This window comes from Haliotis asinina, chromosome 6 (assembly GCF_037392515.1).
Source record: "Haliotis asinina isolate JCU_RB_2024 chromosome 6, JCU_Hal_asi_v2, whole genome shotgun sequence".
Classification (NCBI taxonomy): domain Eukaryota; kingdom Metazoa; phylum Mollusca; class Gastropoda; order Lepetellida; family Haliotidae; genus Haliotis; species Haliotis asinina.
This window is the reverse complement of record NC_090285.1, coordinates 60912788-60933744: the sequence shown is the minus strand read 5'-3', so window position 1 is coordinate 60933744 and position 20957 is coordinate 60912788. Positions and strand designations below refer to the sequence as shown.

At 38.7% G+C, this 20957-nt stretch overlaps 3 protein-coding genes across 14 annotated transcripts in view; 1 reads left to right on the top strand and 2 right to left on the bottom strand.

Annotated features, from left to right (window-relative positions):
• LOC137286558 (exosome complex component RRP43-like) lies at positions 1-6336 on the bottom strand. The gene is made up of 11 exons (XM_067818482.1): positions 6299-6336; positions 5904-5940; positions 5727-5790; positions 5159-5232; positions 4849-4894; positions 2968-3073; positions 1684-1729; positions 1285-1381; positions 607-727; positions 399-502; positions 1-136 (listed from the first exon to the last, which is right to left on the bottom strand). The coding sequence occupies exons 1-11, from the start codon at positions 6313-6315 to the stop codon at positions 24-26; spliced, it is 825 nt and encodes a 274-aa protein (XP_067674583.1). The 5' UTR covers positions 6316-6336; the 3' UTR covers positions 1-23.
• Positions 6337-6486: 150 nt separating this feature from the next.
• Positions 6487-9450, top strand: LOC137286552 (protein zwilch homolog). The gene is made up of 2 exons (XM_067818477.1): positions 6487-7508; positions 7848-9450. Exons 1-2 carry the CDS (start codon positions 6590-6592, stop codon positions 8831-8833), a joined length of 1905 nt encoding a protein of 634 aa, XP_067674578.1. The 5' UTR covers positions 6487-6589; the 3' UTR covers positions 8834-9450.
• A 6868-nt stretch (positions 9451-16318) lies between these two features.
• Positions 16319-20957, bottom strand: part of LOC137288053 (trichohyalin-like) — a 28493-nt gene continuing 23854 nt past the window's right edge. For all 12 annotated transcript variants that reach the window (XM_067820428.1, XM_067820424.1, XM_067820418.1 and 9 more), the window contains one exon: positions 16319-20830. The gene's annotated coding sequence lies outside the window, so the exon portion shown is untranslated. The remainder of the gene's footprint in view (positions 20831-20957) is intronic.

Here is a 20957-nt window from a genome sequence, read left to right as displayed (position 1 = left end):
TTTTGAGTAATTAACGTTTAATGTTATCTGTCCACACTAACAAGGGTGTCTTCAATGAGTTTGAGGACTTGTTGACTGCGAGCCTTTGCTCTGTTGATACACTGCTGGATCTGACTCTCAGTGAGGGGACTCCCACCTGCAAACACCAGCACTTCTGTCAGAGAACATACATCAGTTTCAGGGCAGGTATATATCATTAAAAGCAAATATTATTTCACAACACAAAAAAACTAAACTGTATCGAATTCATATTTTTTTCACACAACATCACAGATTTCATTATTTGTGTACATCACAGTGGTCTGTACACTTAAAAATACTAGACAAGCAAACCAGTGGTTGATAGTATGAACAGCAAGCCATAGTTAATGGCTGTTTACATACACTGCTAGGCATACCTGGTTTGTGCAGCATACACATCTTGTCAGCAGCAGTGACAATAGTGATCATTCCAGTGGCTAAGTTCTCTTCGTCTGCTGTAGGATCCACAAACAGGATGTGGCTGAAAGAACACCAATGATTAGTTACATCATTTATAGGAGGAAATATGACTCAAATCTGAGTTTAAGGTGGAAGATGTTCCAGCAATAAGAGAGGAACACTCACTCATCAAAGCAGTTGAAAGTGGTTGAGACTGGGAGACTTCGGAGCTGCAGGGGGTCTGTATTCCTCAGGTCAGTCTCCACCTCTTCTGTTTCCTCATTGAATTGCACACCTGGCAGTTGGGCTGCAACAAGAAAACACATCTCTTTGCTTAAAATGTATCTTTTCATCTTTGCTATTAAACAGTAATCTGTCTTACATTCACTAGGCCTGTATTATAACATGACATAAAGCCATCACTTTCAATAGTTTTTTCACAACAGGAGACAAGCTAAGCTGAATGCAAGCTTGGCAGACTTCAAAATGTATCCATTAACAAACTTTTTTAATATGCTACTCCATGTAATGGAGAATACTGGAAAAGCCTCGACAGCTAGCTACATTATTATTCAGTAGCTTGGTTCCTGCTGGTGATTTATTGCCTAAATTCTAGCTGTTGCTGTCAGGATTGGAGGAGGCCCAGATCAAACCTGGTTCTCAGTACACCATGATGACGATCATCTGACATAAGACATCTCATGACCTTGCTCAGATGAGCAAAATAGTTGTTTGGCAAGAGGCGATAACACATGAGCAAGCCAACTAAGGTTTGAAATAGGCTTGCATGATAACTCATGCACTGCAGTGTGTACCTGCAGCTGATATGTCTGCTTGGCACCGTTCTAATGATATGTGACTCACTGTTTCTGAAGGCTGCGAGGAGTGCCAGGACACAGGCATCAGTGATGTTCCCGTCGTAGTTAAGGCACACCATGTCACAGTGTAACACCCATACCAACTGTCCAGAGACAACAAGATACATGAGTTACACTCTGCCATAGTCACTAGTCTCATACAGTGATAAGTGAAACTACATACATGTAGTCATAATCAGATGTATTATGCAGACTGAGGAGAAATTCATGTTTTGGTTTACAAATCTGACAGACCACTAAGTGCCAGAAAGAGAGGGAAAATGAAAAACACATCTCTATAGTACACCTTTTCACAGACTCACTTGATAAATCTGACAAAAGAAAATGTGTACACCTGCTGCTCTAGTATCAGATTTAGTAAACTCTACTGATCCAAATATCTTACCTTATGGGGAATGATGCATAAATCTTCTAAATGAATACAGTTTGAGCTGAAACAAACAACCCATTGATAACCCAGCCATAGATACTAGTGACACTGACATGAGTCTTTACCAATATGAAATCCTCACATGATGCAATGATTAAGCTACCCAAACCACAGTAAAAGCATCAGTATAGTTCCGACCTAGGATCACATTTTGTGTAAATCTGGTATATGACTCACAATTGTGAGAATTTTCCCCACACCCAGTGTAATGTAACCTGAGTAAATAGCTGAATTTCATCATACATTACAGTGACAGAAATTTTGAGCAATGACCAAATTTGGTTATCTATCTACTAGGGGGGGATGGGGACTATGGAGAGGGAAACAACTATCTTGATAGCAATAGTCTAAAGCAACATACTATTACGACAGTCTATTGGAACCAACTTTTCTCTCCATGAATTATCTCATTTGAAGTCATTTCCTCAATGATCGTAAAACAAGCCTAAGTAGTTTCAGTCTCTCTTAATAACCTGAGCTAACAAGCATCTAGCAATAAATCAAAGTAAGCGAATCTGGTACTTCCTGTATTTTGTGCTGTGTATCAACGGAAGTCAATTGCTTAACTAAACATTGTCACACATACCATCGATGCATCGCTAGTTGTTAGTTTTTAGTCTTCAACAATTGGAGACTATGATTACACGATGCCATTTAGAAAGTGGTCAAATGCAACATATGTCATATTTGGGATTTCACTTTCTTAGTAAAGTACAAATTCTAGTACTTTTTTCGGTTGAGTCCCATCCGGGATTCGAACCCGCACCCGGATGGGACTCAACCGAAAAAAGTACAAGAATTTGTACTTTACTAAGAAAGTGAAATCCCAAATATGACATATGTTGCATTTGACCACTTTCTAAATGGCATCGTGTAATCATAGCTTTCGGCCGTGGGAGCCCTGCCAATTTACATTCATCAGAGGGGTACACAAAGTACGCAGTCTAAACTACCAGTTGTCCGACTTTCATTTTTGTGGAAGTCGCGGTGGCTGAGCGGGCTAGGCGGCTGACTTTGTGTGCTGGCGATTAGGTGCCTGACTCTGAGGGTGCGGGTTCGAATCCCGGATGGGACTCAACCAAAAAAAGTACTAGAATTTGTACTTTACTAAGAAAGTGAAATCCCAAATATGACATATGTTGCAATTGGAGACTAAGTCTTTACAGCCCCACCATCTACCAAGTCACCTATTTGGGCTCTTTTGTCCCTCTTCACAGTTACTCGTCATGGACATCCTACCTAGAAACAACTTCAGCCATAAGTTGACTCAACACTTGAGCTTGTTCCCCTGGTGGGCCTGGTCGGAACTGAGGAGAGCACAAGGGTGACAACTCGACATTTGGTACTGAAAATAAAAGAGTTGAATCATCAACAGTGGCAAAAAAACTCATGTTGAGAATGCTACAATTTCTGTATGACAATCATTTCTCCAAACTCATTGACATTAATCAAACTAGTCTTCTATATATATCTTCTACAAACACTGTCTTGCTCAGACTTAAAATGCCCCTTATTTTGACTGATAAAATTTGTTTGAATTCATCAGTTAGTGGTGGGCAGGGAATCTTCTGTCCATGACCTTCTGAATGCCAGAAAATTACTTCTCAATTGAGTTCTCTACATTGACTGTCTGTACATGGAGTTCGTTGTCTGTAGTGAATTTATCTGCATTTTGTTCTAAGAATCTAGAACCACTTCTGTATTCACACGATGAATACAAGCATCAAGGATGGTGGACATTCGCATGGTTTACATAGTAAGGGTTACATAAGGAGGTTCGACTGCTTGAAATTTGAGATTAAACGTCATAGTTTTCGTAGATCTCAAGAAGTAGAACTAAAGTGATATGATATGAACCTATACTTACTCTTGTGTGTAACCATCTATGAAAGAAAATTAACTCTTTCCCAGTTCAAATGAGGATTCTTCAACACATTTAACTTGGCCTTGTGTATAGCATCAGCCAGGCTAGTCCAAAGAAAGACCTTCTGGAATTAGTATCTTGCGCTAATTCCTTATCTCCTATCATCATCAATATCTAGCACCATGCAGAAAGTCTTTGTGTACTGAAGTTGAAAATTCTTTGGGTTGAAAGAATGTGTTGGCATACCCTAAATCTAAGTGGTCTTTGCAAAGGATGCTTCAAGATTCTTCACAATCTGAGAGTTAGACCTCATTAGAAGTATAGTCAGCTAATCGATGTCTTAATCTTTGATACAGTATGAATCAGGAGAGCAAGAATCTTCATAAACCGAATGATTATCATCAGACTGTGTTGATGGTTTCACTACCAAATGCTGTTGATGCTGTTTTTATTGAATAGCAAATAGTACTTGTCTAGTTACATTTGCTATTAAATAGATTTGCTCACTGTATACCTCCTTGTATAATGTATGTGGGCTACATGAAGGTTTGTTTGAAGGTATGTGGCTGTGTGAAGACATGACGCTGCATGAAGGTTTGAGACTGTGACAAGGCTCTGATGAACCACTGATGACGCTTGAGAAAGAGTCGGTTGATGAATAGCCTTGTTCTGTTCTTTTCTGTTCTAGGGGAACATAACACAGAAAGGAGGGAGCGGGGTAGGGAGAAGCAAATAGTATGAGTCATGATATGGAAAATATATAAATACTTTAATAAAAGGAAGTTTATTCAACAATAAAATATCTTGAGTAACATCAGCTAGAAGTAATAAATAATCTGCATTGTAAAGGCTTTTGTCAGTGAGGGGAAGTCTTACAGGAACAGACACGTGAAGGTCTGGGGTAGAATAGGCCTACAGGATCCTATGCTTGCCATAAAAGGCGACTATGCTTGTTGTAAGAGGCAACTAACGGGATCGGGTGGTCAGGCTCACTGACTTGGTTGACATGTGTCATTGGTTCCCAACTGCACAGATCGACGCTTAGGCAGTTGATCAGAGGATTGTCTAGTCCAGACTCGATTATTCACAGATCACTGCCATATAGCTGGAATATTGCTGAGTGCGGCGTAAAACTCAACTCACTCACTCACTTACAGAAACATTTTTCAGTCAGTTAATACTAATATCAAACACATGGTTCCAGGAAAGTTGTGATTTGTGTAGATATTCATTCACCTACATTGTCTGATACTCACCTATATAGCCTTGTTTAGGTGCATCTGTTTTGGGGGTTGCAAGTTCCTGAAACAGAATTCACAAGTTCTTTTTTGTCTTGTGAAAAGAAAACTGCTGAAGCCACAAATGTAGTAGTATGACATCCTTAACATGAATTTGTATTCCATTAAGTGATACAGAATAATATGCTTTTCAAGAAATTGTCGATAAATAATGTCCTTCACAACAACCAAAGTAGAACCAGTTGGTAGTGATCATGGTCAACAGTTATGATGCATGTGATATGACCAATTCTTTTTAACTTGAGAAAGCTTTTGAAGCATTATTTACTGCTTTTATCCCACACATGACAGTGGTGTTTCCTAGTCTGACAAGGGATGAGCCTTCCGCTGTTGTAACACATCCTGTAATGATAAAAAGTCAAATAGACCTGCTGTGCACAGACCAACAACTAGTCAAGATCAGCAAACACTATCATTCTACCACTAGTCAGCATGGCAAAACACTTTTCACTCATGGGTTTCAGAATAATGTAACTTGTTGCTGTTTAAATTATCATCAACATTTGCAGCAAACTAAAGAGTTACTTGACTCAAAGTAGCTCTAAAATCTGTGAGTAACAATGATTTATATTTCACTAATATTGCTGAACTGGTGTGCATTAAATCTGTTTAAGCATTGACTGAAGAACATGGAATACTCACAAAATTAATCAGCTGCTCTGTGCTTATGTTATTATGTTTATGATAAGCATAATAATCATCTTAATATTCCTACAATTCATACATAATGTAAACTTGTACTCATGTTGATGTTTAAAACTTCTGCTACTCTCATCATATATGTACAGTCCTTTCACGGCTTTTCTGCTAACAATCTGATAACATTGAGAAATTACCTATGTTCAGAACTGTTGCACGGAATTCCCCTAACTCTCTGCCATCAGGTCTGACATCTTTCTCCTGACAAAAAACCAAAACAAGATTGACAGTATGACAACCACTCTGCCCTTAGAGTCTTGGAAAAAGGAAGTTGGTTAATATGTGCTGGATTGTTGGTCACTGTTATTACTTACCAAAAATCGTCTGTAATATTCTCTTGGGTGAGCTGTCCTACAAAAAGTAAATTTCTGATGAGTGTGAAACTTTACAGTGATAATTAAGCGTTGAATCAACTGAAAATGAATATTGGCTTGTAGGTTTACAAATGAACAAGACAGATAGATGCAGAATCTCAATCATGGCAACAGCAGCCAATGCCGAGAAACGTGTTTTCTTGACTTAATTGTCCACAGTTGCAAAAATATAAATGAATGAAACTGTAACACATTTGCTTCGGTTACCTAAAAATGTAAGTCATACACGACATCTAATTCACTTCAGCTACACACCTTGACGTCGATTCAATCTAATCTAGATTGCCAGTTTTATTTAATATTAACCACGTGTTAATGTTAGGGTCACAACTCACTTAAAATCAGCCGCCATGTTTGTGCTACCGATTTCCGGTTGTTCCGAAATTTACCGTTGAAAACTACAAACATCATATATTTTGAAAACATGAAATAAGTGCATGTGTTGACAGGTCGGCTGCCTTGGTGTCATTTATTTTGGCAAAACATCGTCTTTAAAATTTTGCAAGTGTCTGTGCGGACTTGGAACTCAACTGCAGGGCATGTGGTGAGGCGTGTCGGGAGCTTCAGAGTTGCGGGCTTTTTCAAACAAGGTGGGAAGCAGACTGCGGATAAAATCGGAAAAGAAAATGAATCCAAACGTGATATCTAAGTTTGTTGACACTTTCAGAAACATACTTCAGAACAGGACTTCCCAGGAATATGACAATAGCATTGTGTTCGAGTACCAGCCTAAGGGTAAACTGTCAACCAACGGCGTTTTGAATCACGCAATGACATATTATCTTGATATTTCATGTGACAGATCGTCAATTATTGCTTATAAGGGAAGACTATGTGATATAAACAACAGAAAAAGCGTTGATATCTCACAGGATGTTTCCATCTCTCGGAATAGTTATAAATCATCTCAAAGTCAAACTGTCACCCCAAAAAGGAAGAAGGGAAGTACTGGATCAACGAACGGAAAAGAAAATTCATTGGATCTGGATGGCTCCCCATTGAAGTTACAGGCATATGTTGATTTGTCTGCTTTTGATTCACCCTCATCATCTGTATCTTCACCAAAGTATATAGATCAGGTTTGCAAGAAAGAGAGGCGGGATTTAGGCATCTCGAACCAGAAAGCTAGGTGCCTGTTGTCTATGTTTTCTACCTATTTCACAAACAATCACACCAACAATGGGAATGAGAATATTGATCTCATACCAGATTTCTGGGTGCTGTGCGATGGGTCTGATATCAAGTCAACAATTATTCGAGGAGTCCAACCTGTACATGTTGATGGTAAAGCTGGTTTAAGGATTTCATCAGTGACGCAGTCAGACAAGAATATAGATTTGAAAAGAGAAATTGTTTTTGATAGTTCCTCCATCTTGTCTGATACTAGCTGCTATGCTCGCTACAATGTGATTGACTCTGTCAGGGATGACATGGTTGGTTACCAAGGGTCACTGGCTGTTGACCTTGAGTGGGCAAGATCAACGTTGTTGCTACAGAAACCGCCTTCTCATGCTGCAGCTTTCATCAAGGCTTCAGTTACTGCTGGTACCTATATTTCTTAGTTATCAGTATAAGCATGGTTATAACTCCCTGTTGGCATAGATGATCTGCCAGCAAACATGGCCATTAATATTCAACATTGTTAGTAAACATAGTAATATATGTTTAAACTCACACAAGAAAAGGAAGTTACTTTTACTCAGTTGTTATTAGACCCAACTAACAATTTATAATTGAAATAACTGGATTATCTAAAAGCCACTGCCTTAGAACTGGAATATTACTGTATAGTATAGTATTACATAACAAAGCCTGTTGATACTGATTTGCATAAGTACTGATTGTGGACAATGTTTATTCCACATGGTTGCTGTTTTTTTGTAGGTGACATGAGGAGTCCTGCATATTCTTTCTATGAAGAGCTAACTCTGCTGAAGAGTTTTGTTTCCTCTGTTACAACTGGGGACGTCAACTGGATTGGGGAAGTGAGTGACATCCCACTGATTGAGAATGTGAAGAAACTAATCGAGCAGCTACAACAGGGTGACAGAGTTGTTCAGGAGGAAAACGAAGATGAGTCAGTTGATGTAATTTCGCCACTAGAAAACCTGGTTTTCAAGGAACGTCAAGATTTAGATTTCACAGACCATCTATGGAAGGTGCTGATAAGCTGTTCAGCCTTCTCGGATCTTGAGAGCAGTCTTAAGTATATCTTCAACTGTCTCAGTAGTGGAAGGGTTCAACCAATGGTCCATAACAACAACCACACAACCATGGCACAGCTTGTCCGAGACTCCTATGTCGGTCGGATGATGGTTCCTCCGTTGAAGGGAATAACTCCAATCAAACTGTTAGCTGAGATGGGTATTGAGAAGTTAAAACGAGACTATATCAATGCGTTTTTGTCATCCGACATGACCACTCTTTCTCATTTGACAAACATGGTGTCAATGTCAAAGTCACTGGAAGAGAATCTGGAAAAATTGGAAAAGCTTCAGAACGTGCTGGAGATGGTGTCCATGTTGAAGTTGTTTCTGAGTCTTCCTCACTCATCACTTGGCTCAGCAGCCAGACAGATGCTCAAACACTACGAGATGAGTGCCATTGATGTGAAGCATGTGTTTGAATTTGGGGTGCCAACATCCAGCGTGCAGTCAGTGATGGACAGATGCTCTCCATGTGAGTGGAAGGCAAGATTTGATCATACAATTGGATCTGTCACTGAATCCACTATCTACTGCCTTACTTCAACAGAACCATTCCGGCATGTGAAGAGAGAAGATGAAGCTGACATCAGCCAAACAGATACTATGCTTGAAACTGAAAGTCGGTTTCTTCTGAAGAAACAAGATTTTGTTACTTTGTTCTGATCATGTAATCATTTGGTTTTGGAGATAGTAATTGTGTATATTTTGTCAAGCACTGTTTATGAAAATCATGGAACTATTTGACACAAGTTAGCAGAAATGTGCCAGCAATCATTATTTGATTGTATTCTTCTATTCAAGTTTCTGTATTTTGCAAGACTATATGACGGTTCTGAAAGTGTTGGTCAGGTGTGCTAGCTATGCTAACTGCAGAAGACACAGGCAGTGTAAAGGTTTGGATGTTCTGTCATGTCTCACTTCCCTGTCATGTGATCTCACAGCCCAAAGGTACTTCTAAACCTGTTGCAGACTAACTGGTTACTTGTGCAGGGAACTGGGGTAAAATAGCCACCTTTTACACAGTGAATGTGTTCTTCTTGTTGTGTTTGATGTTATTTGTTTTGTTACTCTGAATATTGAAAGCTGGTGTTACAGAGCACTGATGTACATATTCTCATACTATTACTTCGCCATAACTTGAGCACAAAATGTTAAGTTGGGTGGTTAATAAATTGATAGCAGATCATGAATTGCCAAATTTATATTATTAATAGTAATATGAGTATATTCATCATAATGTATGGTGATTGATAAACAAAATAAATATCTATTCTGTGTTTCTTGTTTGTTTACCATTTGCATACTCAGTGCATATAATGATTTCACTTAAAAGTTTGAATAAGAAGTACTTCTACAGTGACATGCAAATAAGGCTATGTCTCTGTGAATAGAAAACATTCTCTGTAGATCTTCAACCTTGACAGCTTGTACTAAAAGATGTTTAACATGTCAAAAGATGGCAGTTGTTACTATTGCCATAGTTGGTACTAAGGGTCAATAATGAGGACTGGATGGCTAAGTTAGTATTACTGTGTACCTTCGTGTTAAACTGCTTCATAGTATACCATTGAAAAATGTAGAGGACATTCCATTTTGCAAGCATACCCCTAGCCAATGCCAGTGCGTATGACAAAAAGTAATATGTATCTATACAGATGAAGCATTTGCAAATGTCACATTTTCCCTTAATTTCTCTTCATCATCTGTTTCCTCCATGCTTACATCATCTTCATTTTATCAATCTTGTAAGTCCAGTATCTCCAACTTACTTTGAATGGTATATGTCAGTGTTCTCACTAAAACAGCTTGTGTTGTGACAAGCAGCTGGTTCAGATATCACTTTAAATATTGCTGGTGTCAGACAGAAAGTGTACTCAACACAAGCACATGGCCATCTCAGGCCTAGATAAGGAGCAGCTTATGCAGGATGCATGCTCCACTGAGGTACATGGCCATCTCACCCCTAGATAAGCAGCAGCTTGTCCGTATGCAGGATGCATGCTCCACTGCGGTACATGGCAATCTCACCCCTATATAAGCAGCAGCTTGTCATCATGCAGGATGTATGCTCCGCTAAGGTACATGGCCATCTCACCCTTTTACTTGGAGCAAGTTAACACAATGCAGGATACATACTGCACTAACGCACATGGCCATCTCCCCCCTAGTCATCATGCAGGTTGCATACTTCACTAAGGTGTATGGCCATCTCACCCCTAGACAAGTAGCAGCTTTCACCATGCAGGATACATACTCCACTAAGGTACATGGACATCTCCCCCCCTCCCCCCTAGATAAACTGCAGCTTTCACCATGCAGGTTGCATACTTCACTAAGGTGTATGGCCATCTCACCCCTAGACAAGTAGCAGCTTTCACCATGCAGGATACATACTCCACTAAGGTACATGGACATCTCCCCCCCTCCCCCCTAGATAAACTGCAGCTTGTCATCATGCAGGATGCATACGTCACTAAGGTGTATGGCCATCTCACCCCTAGACAAGTAGCAGCTTGTCACCATGCAGGATGCATGCTCAACTAAGGCATATGGCCACCTCACCCCTTGACAGGTAGCAGCTTGTGATCATGCAGGATTCATTCTTCACCAGGGTACATGGCCATCTCACGCCTAGACAAGTAACAGCTTGTCGCCATGCAGGATGCATACTTCACTAAGGTGTATGGCCATCTCACCCCTAGACAAGTAGCAGTTTTCACCATGTAGGATACATACTCCACTAAGTCACATGGCCATCTCAGCCCATGATTAGGGCCAGCTTGGAACGATACATACATATAATATATGTCATATTGTGGATTATACTTTCCACGCGGGGGGCGGGGTTTAGTTTAAATAATTATCTGTAATATACCTCTTATGGAGCTTGGACTTGAAATGGTTATAAATGCAAACTTGATCTCGTCACAATATAGCTGGAATAATGCCTCTTGACGTAAAGCCCAACTCAACTCTGCAAGCTGTTGTGAAATGGCTCGACACTGTGGATATTCAGCACGCCAAATATCTTCTGACTGATGAGTGGGTGAATGAAAACATCACAGGTATGTAACGTGGTGTCAGGTGAATTGGACAAATGCGTGAAACTCATCTGGGCGAACCGGAATTCGAATCCGTGATCAAAGGTTTGAGGCGTACCCATCTCTGCACAGCAAATTTCCGCGTCTTGGAAGACTAAGTCACCCGTCCACCTCTGGTAAAACCTGCAATCCTCGGGGCCGAATCATGCACCTCTTGCCGTGATCGATTTGAACCCGTTGTCAGACAATATTGATGGTCAAAGTACAGCAGTGTGTCCCAGATTCAGACACTGTTTGATGCAAAATAAATTTGTTTCATACAAAATGTCCATTTGTTTTATATTTACACTCACCAAAACCAAACAAAAATAAAATCACAGATTAATTGGCTTCACTGCTCAGATAATCTCTAAACTGTCATAACATAAATGAGTCGAAGTAAAACATCCCAAAATATCATTCAAATATTAATTCACTACGAATAGAATTACCGGGCCCTGTGTTAGCTGTTGAAACAGTTAGGTATTGTGGTCAGAATATCACGAAGTTCAACATTGACAAGCTCTGACACGTAGAGCGGAGGTGCTGGGCAAAAGAATATGAACTTGAAAATACTCTTTAGTCCTCATAATTGTATCTGTTTGACTGTTTGTTGAACAACAGTCCATCTTCACTACGGGAACGTTAATTTAAGGCATCTTGATTTTCAAACGAAGGAATTGAAATCGACTTTAAAATGTCATAGATGACCTCTTTGATTTTGCTCCTACATTGCGGACATGTCGTGATATAACTGGAATACTGTTCAAAGTAGCGTTAAACTACAACCTGTTTTAATCGAGGAAATACAGCAAACCGCCACTGCCTGTATGTCCCGAAGAAATGAATGGCAACCTACCACTTCTATTTGTTGTGTCATCGACCTATTTATTTCCAACCCACTGTTTACCACAAAAAGGTGGCGGGACTAGCGTCTCCGATAAACCGTTAGGACCATTTGCAAGTGTAAACAACACTCTCTTTGTTTTCAGTGGTGACCTGTTATGATCCTGGTATGGTGATCGATCTGTTCTCTCTGAAAGTCTGAGTTGATCACCTGCCAAGCAGACATTGTGCTGTGGCTCCGTCATAGATACACAATCTCGGCTATTGGGCTAATTGTATGGCGTGTGACAGGGGTTACTTACTCCTGACTATATGTATTTTGCGTTCTGTAGAATGTTTGACCTAACAAGAATCCATAACTTTTTATGTCACGAGGTGATACACGCAATTTCATTCTGGTGTTATAACTGCCCTTGACTGTACAAATCAGTAAGTGATCTACTGACACCAGATACAGGCTCACGCATTATTCCGGTGAACGAACCGTGAAGGCGGGACGAGCGACCACTTTACCAACTAGGCGAGTCTATCGCCCTTATGAATAAGTGAGTAAGGGAACTAAGTAAAGGCAGCTTTAATCACCATGTGTCAACGTCATGTGAACTGATTAACTAAAAGCCCGACGTGATAAACATATGCGACGTTTCTATTTTGGTGACACCGAAGAGCATAGTGTCAGAATCAGAATTCGAACTCATGACGGGGTTCAGACATTTTCCAGTGACATCACATGGAGTGATGTGGGACTTCGACGTTTAGCAGTTCCGCGAATATGCCACTGAACAACTTTAAAACATGAAAAAGGCGAACTGGGATTTAACACTGTAGACTGACGATCCAAAACACGACTATATGATACCGATATCAAATACATAACCAACAAATAACCCTTTTGTTGTTTGTTTTGAATTTAGTCTGCACCACACACGGACGAAATGATGATGAAACCAGTCACTGAATTGTCTGAGCAAGTCTCGCGACTAGATGTGAAGAATGTTGCCATTTTATAGCTTTGTAAATTAGTAGACAAAACGTTTGGCATGCATACTAACATATTAACTTCTGGATACAAATAAAATTCTCAAGTTGATATGTTATTACCCGATATTCATTAAAATAGATCGTTAATACGGATAGCCAATCAATGTTCGGTGTCATCCACATTTAGTATAGTACATTATTTTCTGTCCTGTACATGTATAGAAGGAATATTGGCTGACGACGTATCGGCATTCATTCCTCATGACAGACGTGAAGCGTAAGTTATAGCTCACTTAAACGGTTGATCAACTGACCCAGTGGCATTCATGTTAGCGTTGCCATAGCACTGTTGTTCGTACCCTTATAACAGCCTCACCCCACTTCAAACATTGACATTGTGATCTTGTGGAAAGGGTGTTGTATGTAGTAGAGAGGAAATGGAAGTGGGATCGGAGGAAAATGAATTTGACATACTCTTTAAAAAAAAAAAAAAATAAATAAATAAATAAATAAATAAATAATAAAAAAGAAATACAAAAGGAATGTCTTTTTTTATTTTAAAGAGAAATGTATGCATTAGCGTTAACGGTTTTCGGTTTCCATAGCACAGTGTTGAGCCACCGACACTCGAGTGATGCCCAGACTGAATGAAGCACAGGGCTTCGAATTTGGACAATATTTTTCAAAAATATAAATCTAGACTTTTGCAATCGCATATAATGTTTTTCGATGCTACAATTTACATATATTTAAATTTTGAACGAAATCGGTGAAGAAACGGATTATTCAGGAAATTCTACCGCTACACTCATTACATACAATACTGAATTTATGTCCAAACAAGAGATTCCAACCCCTGTGGAATGAAGCACGCCGCAACGACGCCATAGGTCGCATGGAAGCAGGTGAATCTCGATCAGATGTTGCCAGAGCTTTGAATGTCCACCCAAGATCCACCATAAGGCTATGGAATCGTCACCAACAACATGGATCAACTCGTGTCCGTAATGGATCTGGCAGACCTCGCCATGCAGGTTATTGACGTTGAGTGACGATAACCTTCACCTAGTGACCGTAGACTTCAGCTTTGTAGACGTTGGATCTTCTTCAGTGAATGCACAAAGTTTTACAAATGTACAGGACTACCCGGAATAAACTCGTTCACAATTTGTCTCAAAAATTGCTTTTTTGCGTTTCGTTTTTTAAGAGTTTATCTTAAACTTATAAACAATGACATTATACCAGGTTCTAAGTATATGTTACGGCTATAATTATGATTTCTGGACGGCTGAATTCACCACAATGTACTAACGTTTATCTTGGAGTGGACGGATCCGGATTCGTTAACCACGCTTCTTGATGTTTGAGATGGATTTACGGTTCTGCTGAAAAGAGACAGTTTGGACTACGTGTTCAACTATGAAATCAGAGCTACATAAATAACTAAATAACTGATTTGGGCAAACAATTGGTGACTCTACTTATATCAAACTAAGCGGAACAATCAGTTTACCATAAATGTATACCTAGAAAAAAATGTTAAACACCAGCCGATTTCAAAACTAAGACGTGAAGGTGCGGAAACGTTAGGCTAAAATAACTGTGACGACCATCCATATTTAGTGAAGGTTCATCTGGTAACTGATTTAGGGATATCATAATCATCTGTCTTTACAATTAAAGGAAACATTGTTAAAAATGTGGTGGTACTGCTCTTAAAGCAAAATAACTATTTCTATTCTGCTTGTACAACTTAGGTTTCACTTGTCAAAAATGACAATCACGTGACCTTAAAACAGTCATTTCTAATTTTTCACGCTTAAAAAAGTAACCTTTTTGAGGAAAACAAAATGCACATACATCATGTTTCAAGTATAAGACAAGTTCAGTAACGGTTTGTTTTTAAACCAAAAGTGCTAAACAAATTATCATACTTGTTTTTCCTGAAAGATTTCCAATGGGACAACCTGTATTGGCAATATATACTGGGAGGCGCCGAACTTTTTATTGACGGTATATATTGAGAGCCATGGTCTCGGTTTGGGACGTCTGATGTAGCAGAGACCTCCAGTATCAAACTATTGTCCAAAGAACCCGCGAAATGTGTTAATGATTGTTGTGATCGTGTATCATGTGAGTTTAATTACTCATCACTAACAAAACACCGTGGGTGGGCGTAAAATAACAGTGATACTAATGGGTTGCGGTTCCTGTTGTGGCAGAATAAATACCTTACGAATACAGTGTACTAACAGACTGTAGCTGTGAACGCGATTCAGACACCCATAACACAAATCACTGAATGGAACATGCTACTATGGATTCTGGCATTGAACTATATGGCGGCGGTCTGTAAATTTTAGAGTCCGGACTAGGCCATCGAGTAGCCATCCAATATCATGAGCATCGATCTATGCAACTGCATCACGATGATGTATCAACGAAGTCAGTGACCAACCGATCCAGTTACTGCCTCTTACGACATGCATGGACTGCTTAAGACCAATTATAGTACAGACCTTCTCAGGTAGAATTCAACTGATACCCATGCAGTAATACCCATAGTCAGTTAATATTCGAACCAGCTCCGTGTATTCTTTGGTAACTACAACAACGGCCAGTTAAGAAACTGGGGAATCGATAAAAATCAATGTTTAAGATAACAGTCTACGTTAACTTCAAACTCAGCTATATTGCAGTGGTCTGTGAATAATCGAGTCTGAATCGATCTATGAAACTGGGAACCGAAAACGTGTCAACCAAGTCAGCCAGCCTGAAAATCCCAATGGTCAACTCTTATGACAGACATGGTTAGCGGCGATATAGTCGAACCTGGATCTTCACTGGTTATTAAGATAACAACTCGGAAACTAGTCAAACTTCTTGACATTCACCTTAATTAATGAGAAAAAATAAGGTGGTGGTAAAACTGAGTTCAGCCCTTTGTGTGTAAGCAGGATGTTAGTGTCCTCCACAGCTGTTAAAAAAGTTAGCTTGTTCACATGATTGGTTTTCTCTCCTTAGCTTAGAATGGAGGACTGTACTTGGCTTAAAATGGCCTTGAACAGTGTTTCATATATAACACAGTGTCTCCTCACTGTGGAGGACAACTAAAAATGGTACTAGAATTATAATCGGGTTTGAACGCACATTTCAAACATGTGTGCATCATAACATATTTAACGGTTCAATGATTTGTGGTTTGATAAGTACGAAACACAGTCAAAAACACAACACTGACTCACAGCATAAAAGGTTTAATGGAATAGCAATAATTTACAGTCAGTATGAATATCAACAGCTTCACGTAAAACAGGTCTCCTTAGTGGTGGTCTCTAACCTTACAAACCAAACACCATATCTGTAGAATGAGCTGGTGGATAACATCATATACCTCAACTTTGTTATTCCTGAACCGATTCATCTAACGTTACCTTAACATCCTACTACGGCTGTAACTCTGAATTGCAGGTACAGTATACAAAAGAACTTAGGGTCTTCAAGGTGAACTGACAATCTTTGTGACCTGTTGTAATGTTGAGATGAGAGTTAAGAGGTGGAGAACTGATACAGACCTTCTGAGACAAGCTAGCACCACTAAATCAGATACATTCACACACTGAACAAGAAGAAAAGCATGCAAGTCTCATCCAGCTCAGTTCATTTACACTCCGTAAGAAAATTTTCACAACAAAATGCAGCTTGCAAAACAACTGACATTCTGAAATATGTTCCCCAAAGAATCTCCCCACTGTCCTGTAGCTTCGACCACTTTTGCATAAAATGTGTAGATGTATCAGTATTTCTGTCTGAAGAAGATTATTTGTACACATTAATCTGATTAATTTGATTGCTGGTGCAGAGATAATGCACAAAACAGTTCCAGTGGACGACTCCATTTTTTATAGTATATTCAGATACATGTTCCTGGTTATCAGCTGTTGTTTTCATGTACATTTAAGACCACTGGCGGATCTTGTGGGGGTTCGAATCCCTTGCACCCCCTCCTCTAAAAATTCCTGGATCTGCCCATGAAAACATTGGTTGGATTAGTTTATTTTGGGGACCAGACTAATTGTATGTAGAGTAAAATGATCCCTGTCTGATCATTTGACCGTCTGATCAGCTGCTTTTGCTGTAATTGTTACTTTTCTCGATTGTTTTCCCAGATTCTGAATGAAACTATCAACACAAGCTGGTTACACCTATGAGTTAGCAGTCTGTCTGGACTATGGAGGCTCAATTTCCCCACAATTTCAAACAACAGGACTGGTACTTAAAAGTTAGTTTCCAATACAAAAACAGATTCTCTGGTCTTTGTTTTGCTGACACCTGAAGCCTTGCTGTTGATTGCCCAAAATCTCCCATGTAGAGGACACAATCCGATCTTCAGAGAAATGATCTTACATTAATGAGGTAGCATAACATGCTGGGATGACAGCAAAACCCTTCAGTTACTAAACATGATCAGAGAGACTTCTTGATATGTGGTTCTTGCCTTAGACATTACCTCATGGTAATCATATATATCTGAAGTAAGGCCTTAATTGTATTATGATACAACAATTTAACAATACCTTGACCCAGATGCATTTTATCACAAATGTGAAGCACATTCCAGATTCAAATTCAATCATTATCATCCATTCAAACAAAAGTGAATAAGAAGGAAATCCACATTTGAAAACCAAATATATTCCTACAAACAAAGGAAGGAAATAAAATGTGAGGTGAATTTAAAAGTTTTCAATGAATTCAAAATTACCACCCAGTCAAATTAATTTACCTTAGTATGAAGCTCAAACATTGATATTGAATAGAAACCTCAACAAAATGTGCCTTTCTCCATACAATCACGTATTTGGGCAATGTGATATTTTCTGCACCCATCACATGACCATCAGATTGCTGAAAACATCCATCATTTCATGCATAATCAAAGTTACTACTGAACAGTGTTACTGGCTTCAAAATGACTAAAATTAGCATTAAAATATTGCTAAGTAAGTAAAAATAGCACAGATCATAATAATCTACATGAAAACATGAAAACATGCACCCCATCACTTGAATCAATTTGGTTTCATTAGTCTTTAAATAATTCTTAATCATAATTATAAATATTGAGCACAACCATATGAATATGCCAATCAATACTGAAAAAATCAGTACAAACATATCAGAGTAAACAAATCTAAATTAAAAGGCATGTATAAACCTAAGCTTTATTTTCAATAATGAGTTCTTACATGTCACCTTCAGATGTAATCTTGCAGTAACGTTGGTTTCAAATACTCATGATCAAGTGTGGTTGTTGTTCATGGCAGGATAATGATAATATATATTAAACTCTGTTGTGATGGACAAACAAAACAAATAGTACAAGTAAAATTGGCATAACATGAACTAGTATAACATTGACTAGTGTTACAAAACTAGTTATATGTTAGTATAACATGAAAAAGCAAACATACTGGTTCATATGGCAACATCAACAAGTGAGTGGGCTCAATACTAGGTGCTGCTACAACAAAAGCAGCGACAGGAACTAATTAGCACTACAACACTACAGAATGTCACAGCAAATTCCCGATCTGAATAATAGTCTCAGGTGCATTACCATTATCTAGTTTAAACATTTTCTTCCAGCCAAACTCCAGAACAAAGCCTTTAAATAATCCAGTCTGGGCAAGACAATGAAGTGACTGGCACTCACAACCAAGTCACTGTGGTGACCAAACTCACTTTGCAGAATAGCAAGTGAGTGAATAAATTTGGTTTGTCTGCTGTTAACAGTTAGTTAGAATTATTTAGCTATATCGCAACATGTCAGCATATAGGAGCAAAGACTATAGTGATGCAGGTCATCGTTGCCACAAGTCTTAGACCACTTTGGTATAACTTAAGAATGGGTGTGGTGCTCTCAAACCTGAAAATATATTCAGGAAGAAACTGGGATTTGGCATCTGCTATGTCATAGTAATGATATTTGGTTTGGCCATTGTCACTGTATTTACCTATGAAGACAACACATGATTTGAAGTAACTTTTTCAAGTCATGATGAAATCGATTAAAAAACCACAATCCTCTTGAGACCATTATTCTTGTTGGGATCAGAGAAGGTGATGTGTGTGCACAAAAGAAAGAATCATTGCACTGCATAGGCACTCTAGATGAACATTTCAGTACAAAAATAGACATTCAAATAGTAACGCTTGCGTAGTATTGAACAGCCTGTGGTAGTAAATTGCCAGTATTGCTCAAACAGTATACCTTGTGTAGAGGATTGCATCATGGCAACAGTAACCATGGTAACAGTGGACAAACTAAAACAAATGTCGCACATATTACATCAAAATACAAATATCATACCATCATGAGCATCCAGTATGGCCTTCAACAACACAGTGGTTTCTTTTAATCGTCATATATTTCATATAAGCAAACAATCAGGAATCTACTATCCCATATTTGAGGAGATAAAGGACAATACAAGTTTGATACTGAATCTAAACTCAAACTTCCACAAGACATATTTTTCAAAATGTTGATCACTTGAAACAAACATTTTTGAAAATCCCCAGGCATAAGAAATATTTCTGAAAATTCTCTGGAGTATATAATTGTCAAAAACATATACTCAGTTTATTAAAATGGTGGGTTGTGTAGTAGAAAAACTGCGTCTTTGATGCAATACTACCAATTTTCTGACAATGTACAATGTAATCTCAGCAGTAAAAGAACAGAAACAAATTTGCAAACATACAAAATCAGTGCAAACTGGAAGTCTAAATATTGCTCCTTCTGATGATCATAATGCTCTAAAGAAACAAATATGACTAACATGTTGTTGAAATGTGTCAATTGCTGGTGATTTCATCAAACTCTAACTCAGCCTATTCTCCATTCCTCTGTTTGTAAGGTGTGCTGCATAAACCTACTTCCTTAGTTTTTTTATTTAGAATTTGTATGTGGTCATGAGTATTTCCTCGACAGATAATTCACATACCAACAAGTGTCTTTCAAATGATGGTGTCTAAGAGTGCTGGGTGATGGCTAAAAATGTGAATAATACTTTGTAAAAGAGTTCTTAACATTTGAAAAATATTGCTATCCAAATGAAAGAAATAATGCTTCTTAACAGCAAGAATGCAATTCAAATGAATTTGTGTGAAGTATCTGCCACTTGCTATAAGCTCTGCTCAAGTGTGTAGCATGTGTAAAATAGTTTGACACACTTGCGCCTGGAATGAGCAGCTTGCACAGTCCCAAGCTGCTGTGGTTCACAAACAGGACCAATAGCAATCTCAGCACAACCTTGACCAAGCAACAAGCCTTTCACTAACTAGACCATGAGTGAGGACTGTACATTCTTGACTGCCACGTCTCTCACTTTCATAAAGAAGAATGTCAATTTATCACAAGCTATATTGTAAGGGTTGCTGTCAAATTCATGTTTGTTACTGCAACTTGTCTAGATGCTGACCTTGTCTGCAAGAATGCACAGAACTACACTCATCTGGTCCACAATTACAGCTTGTCAACTTCAGCTACAATAATCTTGCTCAAGTACATACTTATATCAATCAAAAACAATCCGAAGTCACAAATATCTTGTAATCCAATGATGATTTGTCCGTTGGCATCACAGTGTCAAAAAGGTGAAGGTCACATGAGTTTGTGCAATGTCACGAAGACTACCAGATTTATCAGAGCCACGTCTAAAGACAGCATGAACGTTGACCCCACAATCTGGCAACAAAATAACAGGATAAAAGCAATAGTGTCAAGCTTGTAAAAGCACAACATGTATATGTTCAACTACTTTCAGAACTGTTCATTTTTAAGTAGCTGGTCACTTGTTGTAACATAATAGGTA

What these genes read in the sequence shown, in the direction of transcription:
- LOC137286552 (XM_067818477.1), top strand. Translation starts at nt 6,590, where the DNA reads ATGAATCCAAACGTGATATCTAAGTTTGTTGACACTTTCAGAAACATA. An exon ending in CAAGGCTTCAGTTACTGCTG is followed by an intron (nt 7,509 to 7,847) that starts GTACCTATATTT and finishes GTTTTTTTGTAG; the next exon opens with GTGACATGAGGAGTCCTGCA.
- LOC137286558 (XM_067818482.1), bottom strand. An exon ending in TCATGTGTGGGATAAAAGCA is followed by an intron (nt 4,895 to 5,158) that starts GTAAATAATGCT and finishes ATTCTGTTTCAG; the next exon opens with GAACTTGCAACCCCCAAAAC. An exon ending in ACCTAAACAAGGCTATATAG is followed by an intron (nt 3,074 to 4,848) that starts GTGAGTATCAGA and finishes TTTTATTTTCAG; the next exon opens with TACCAAATGTCGAGTTGTCA.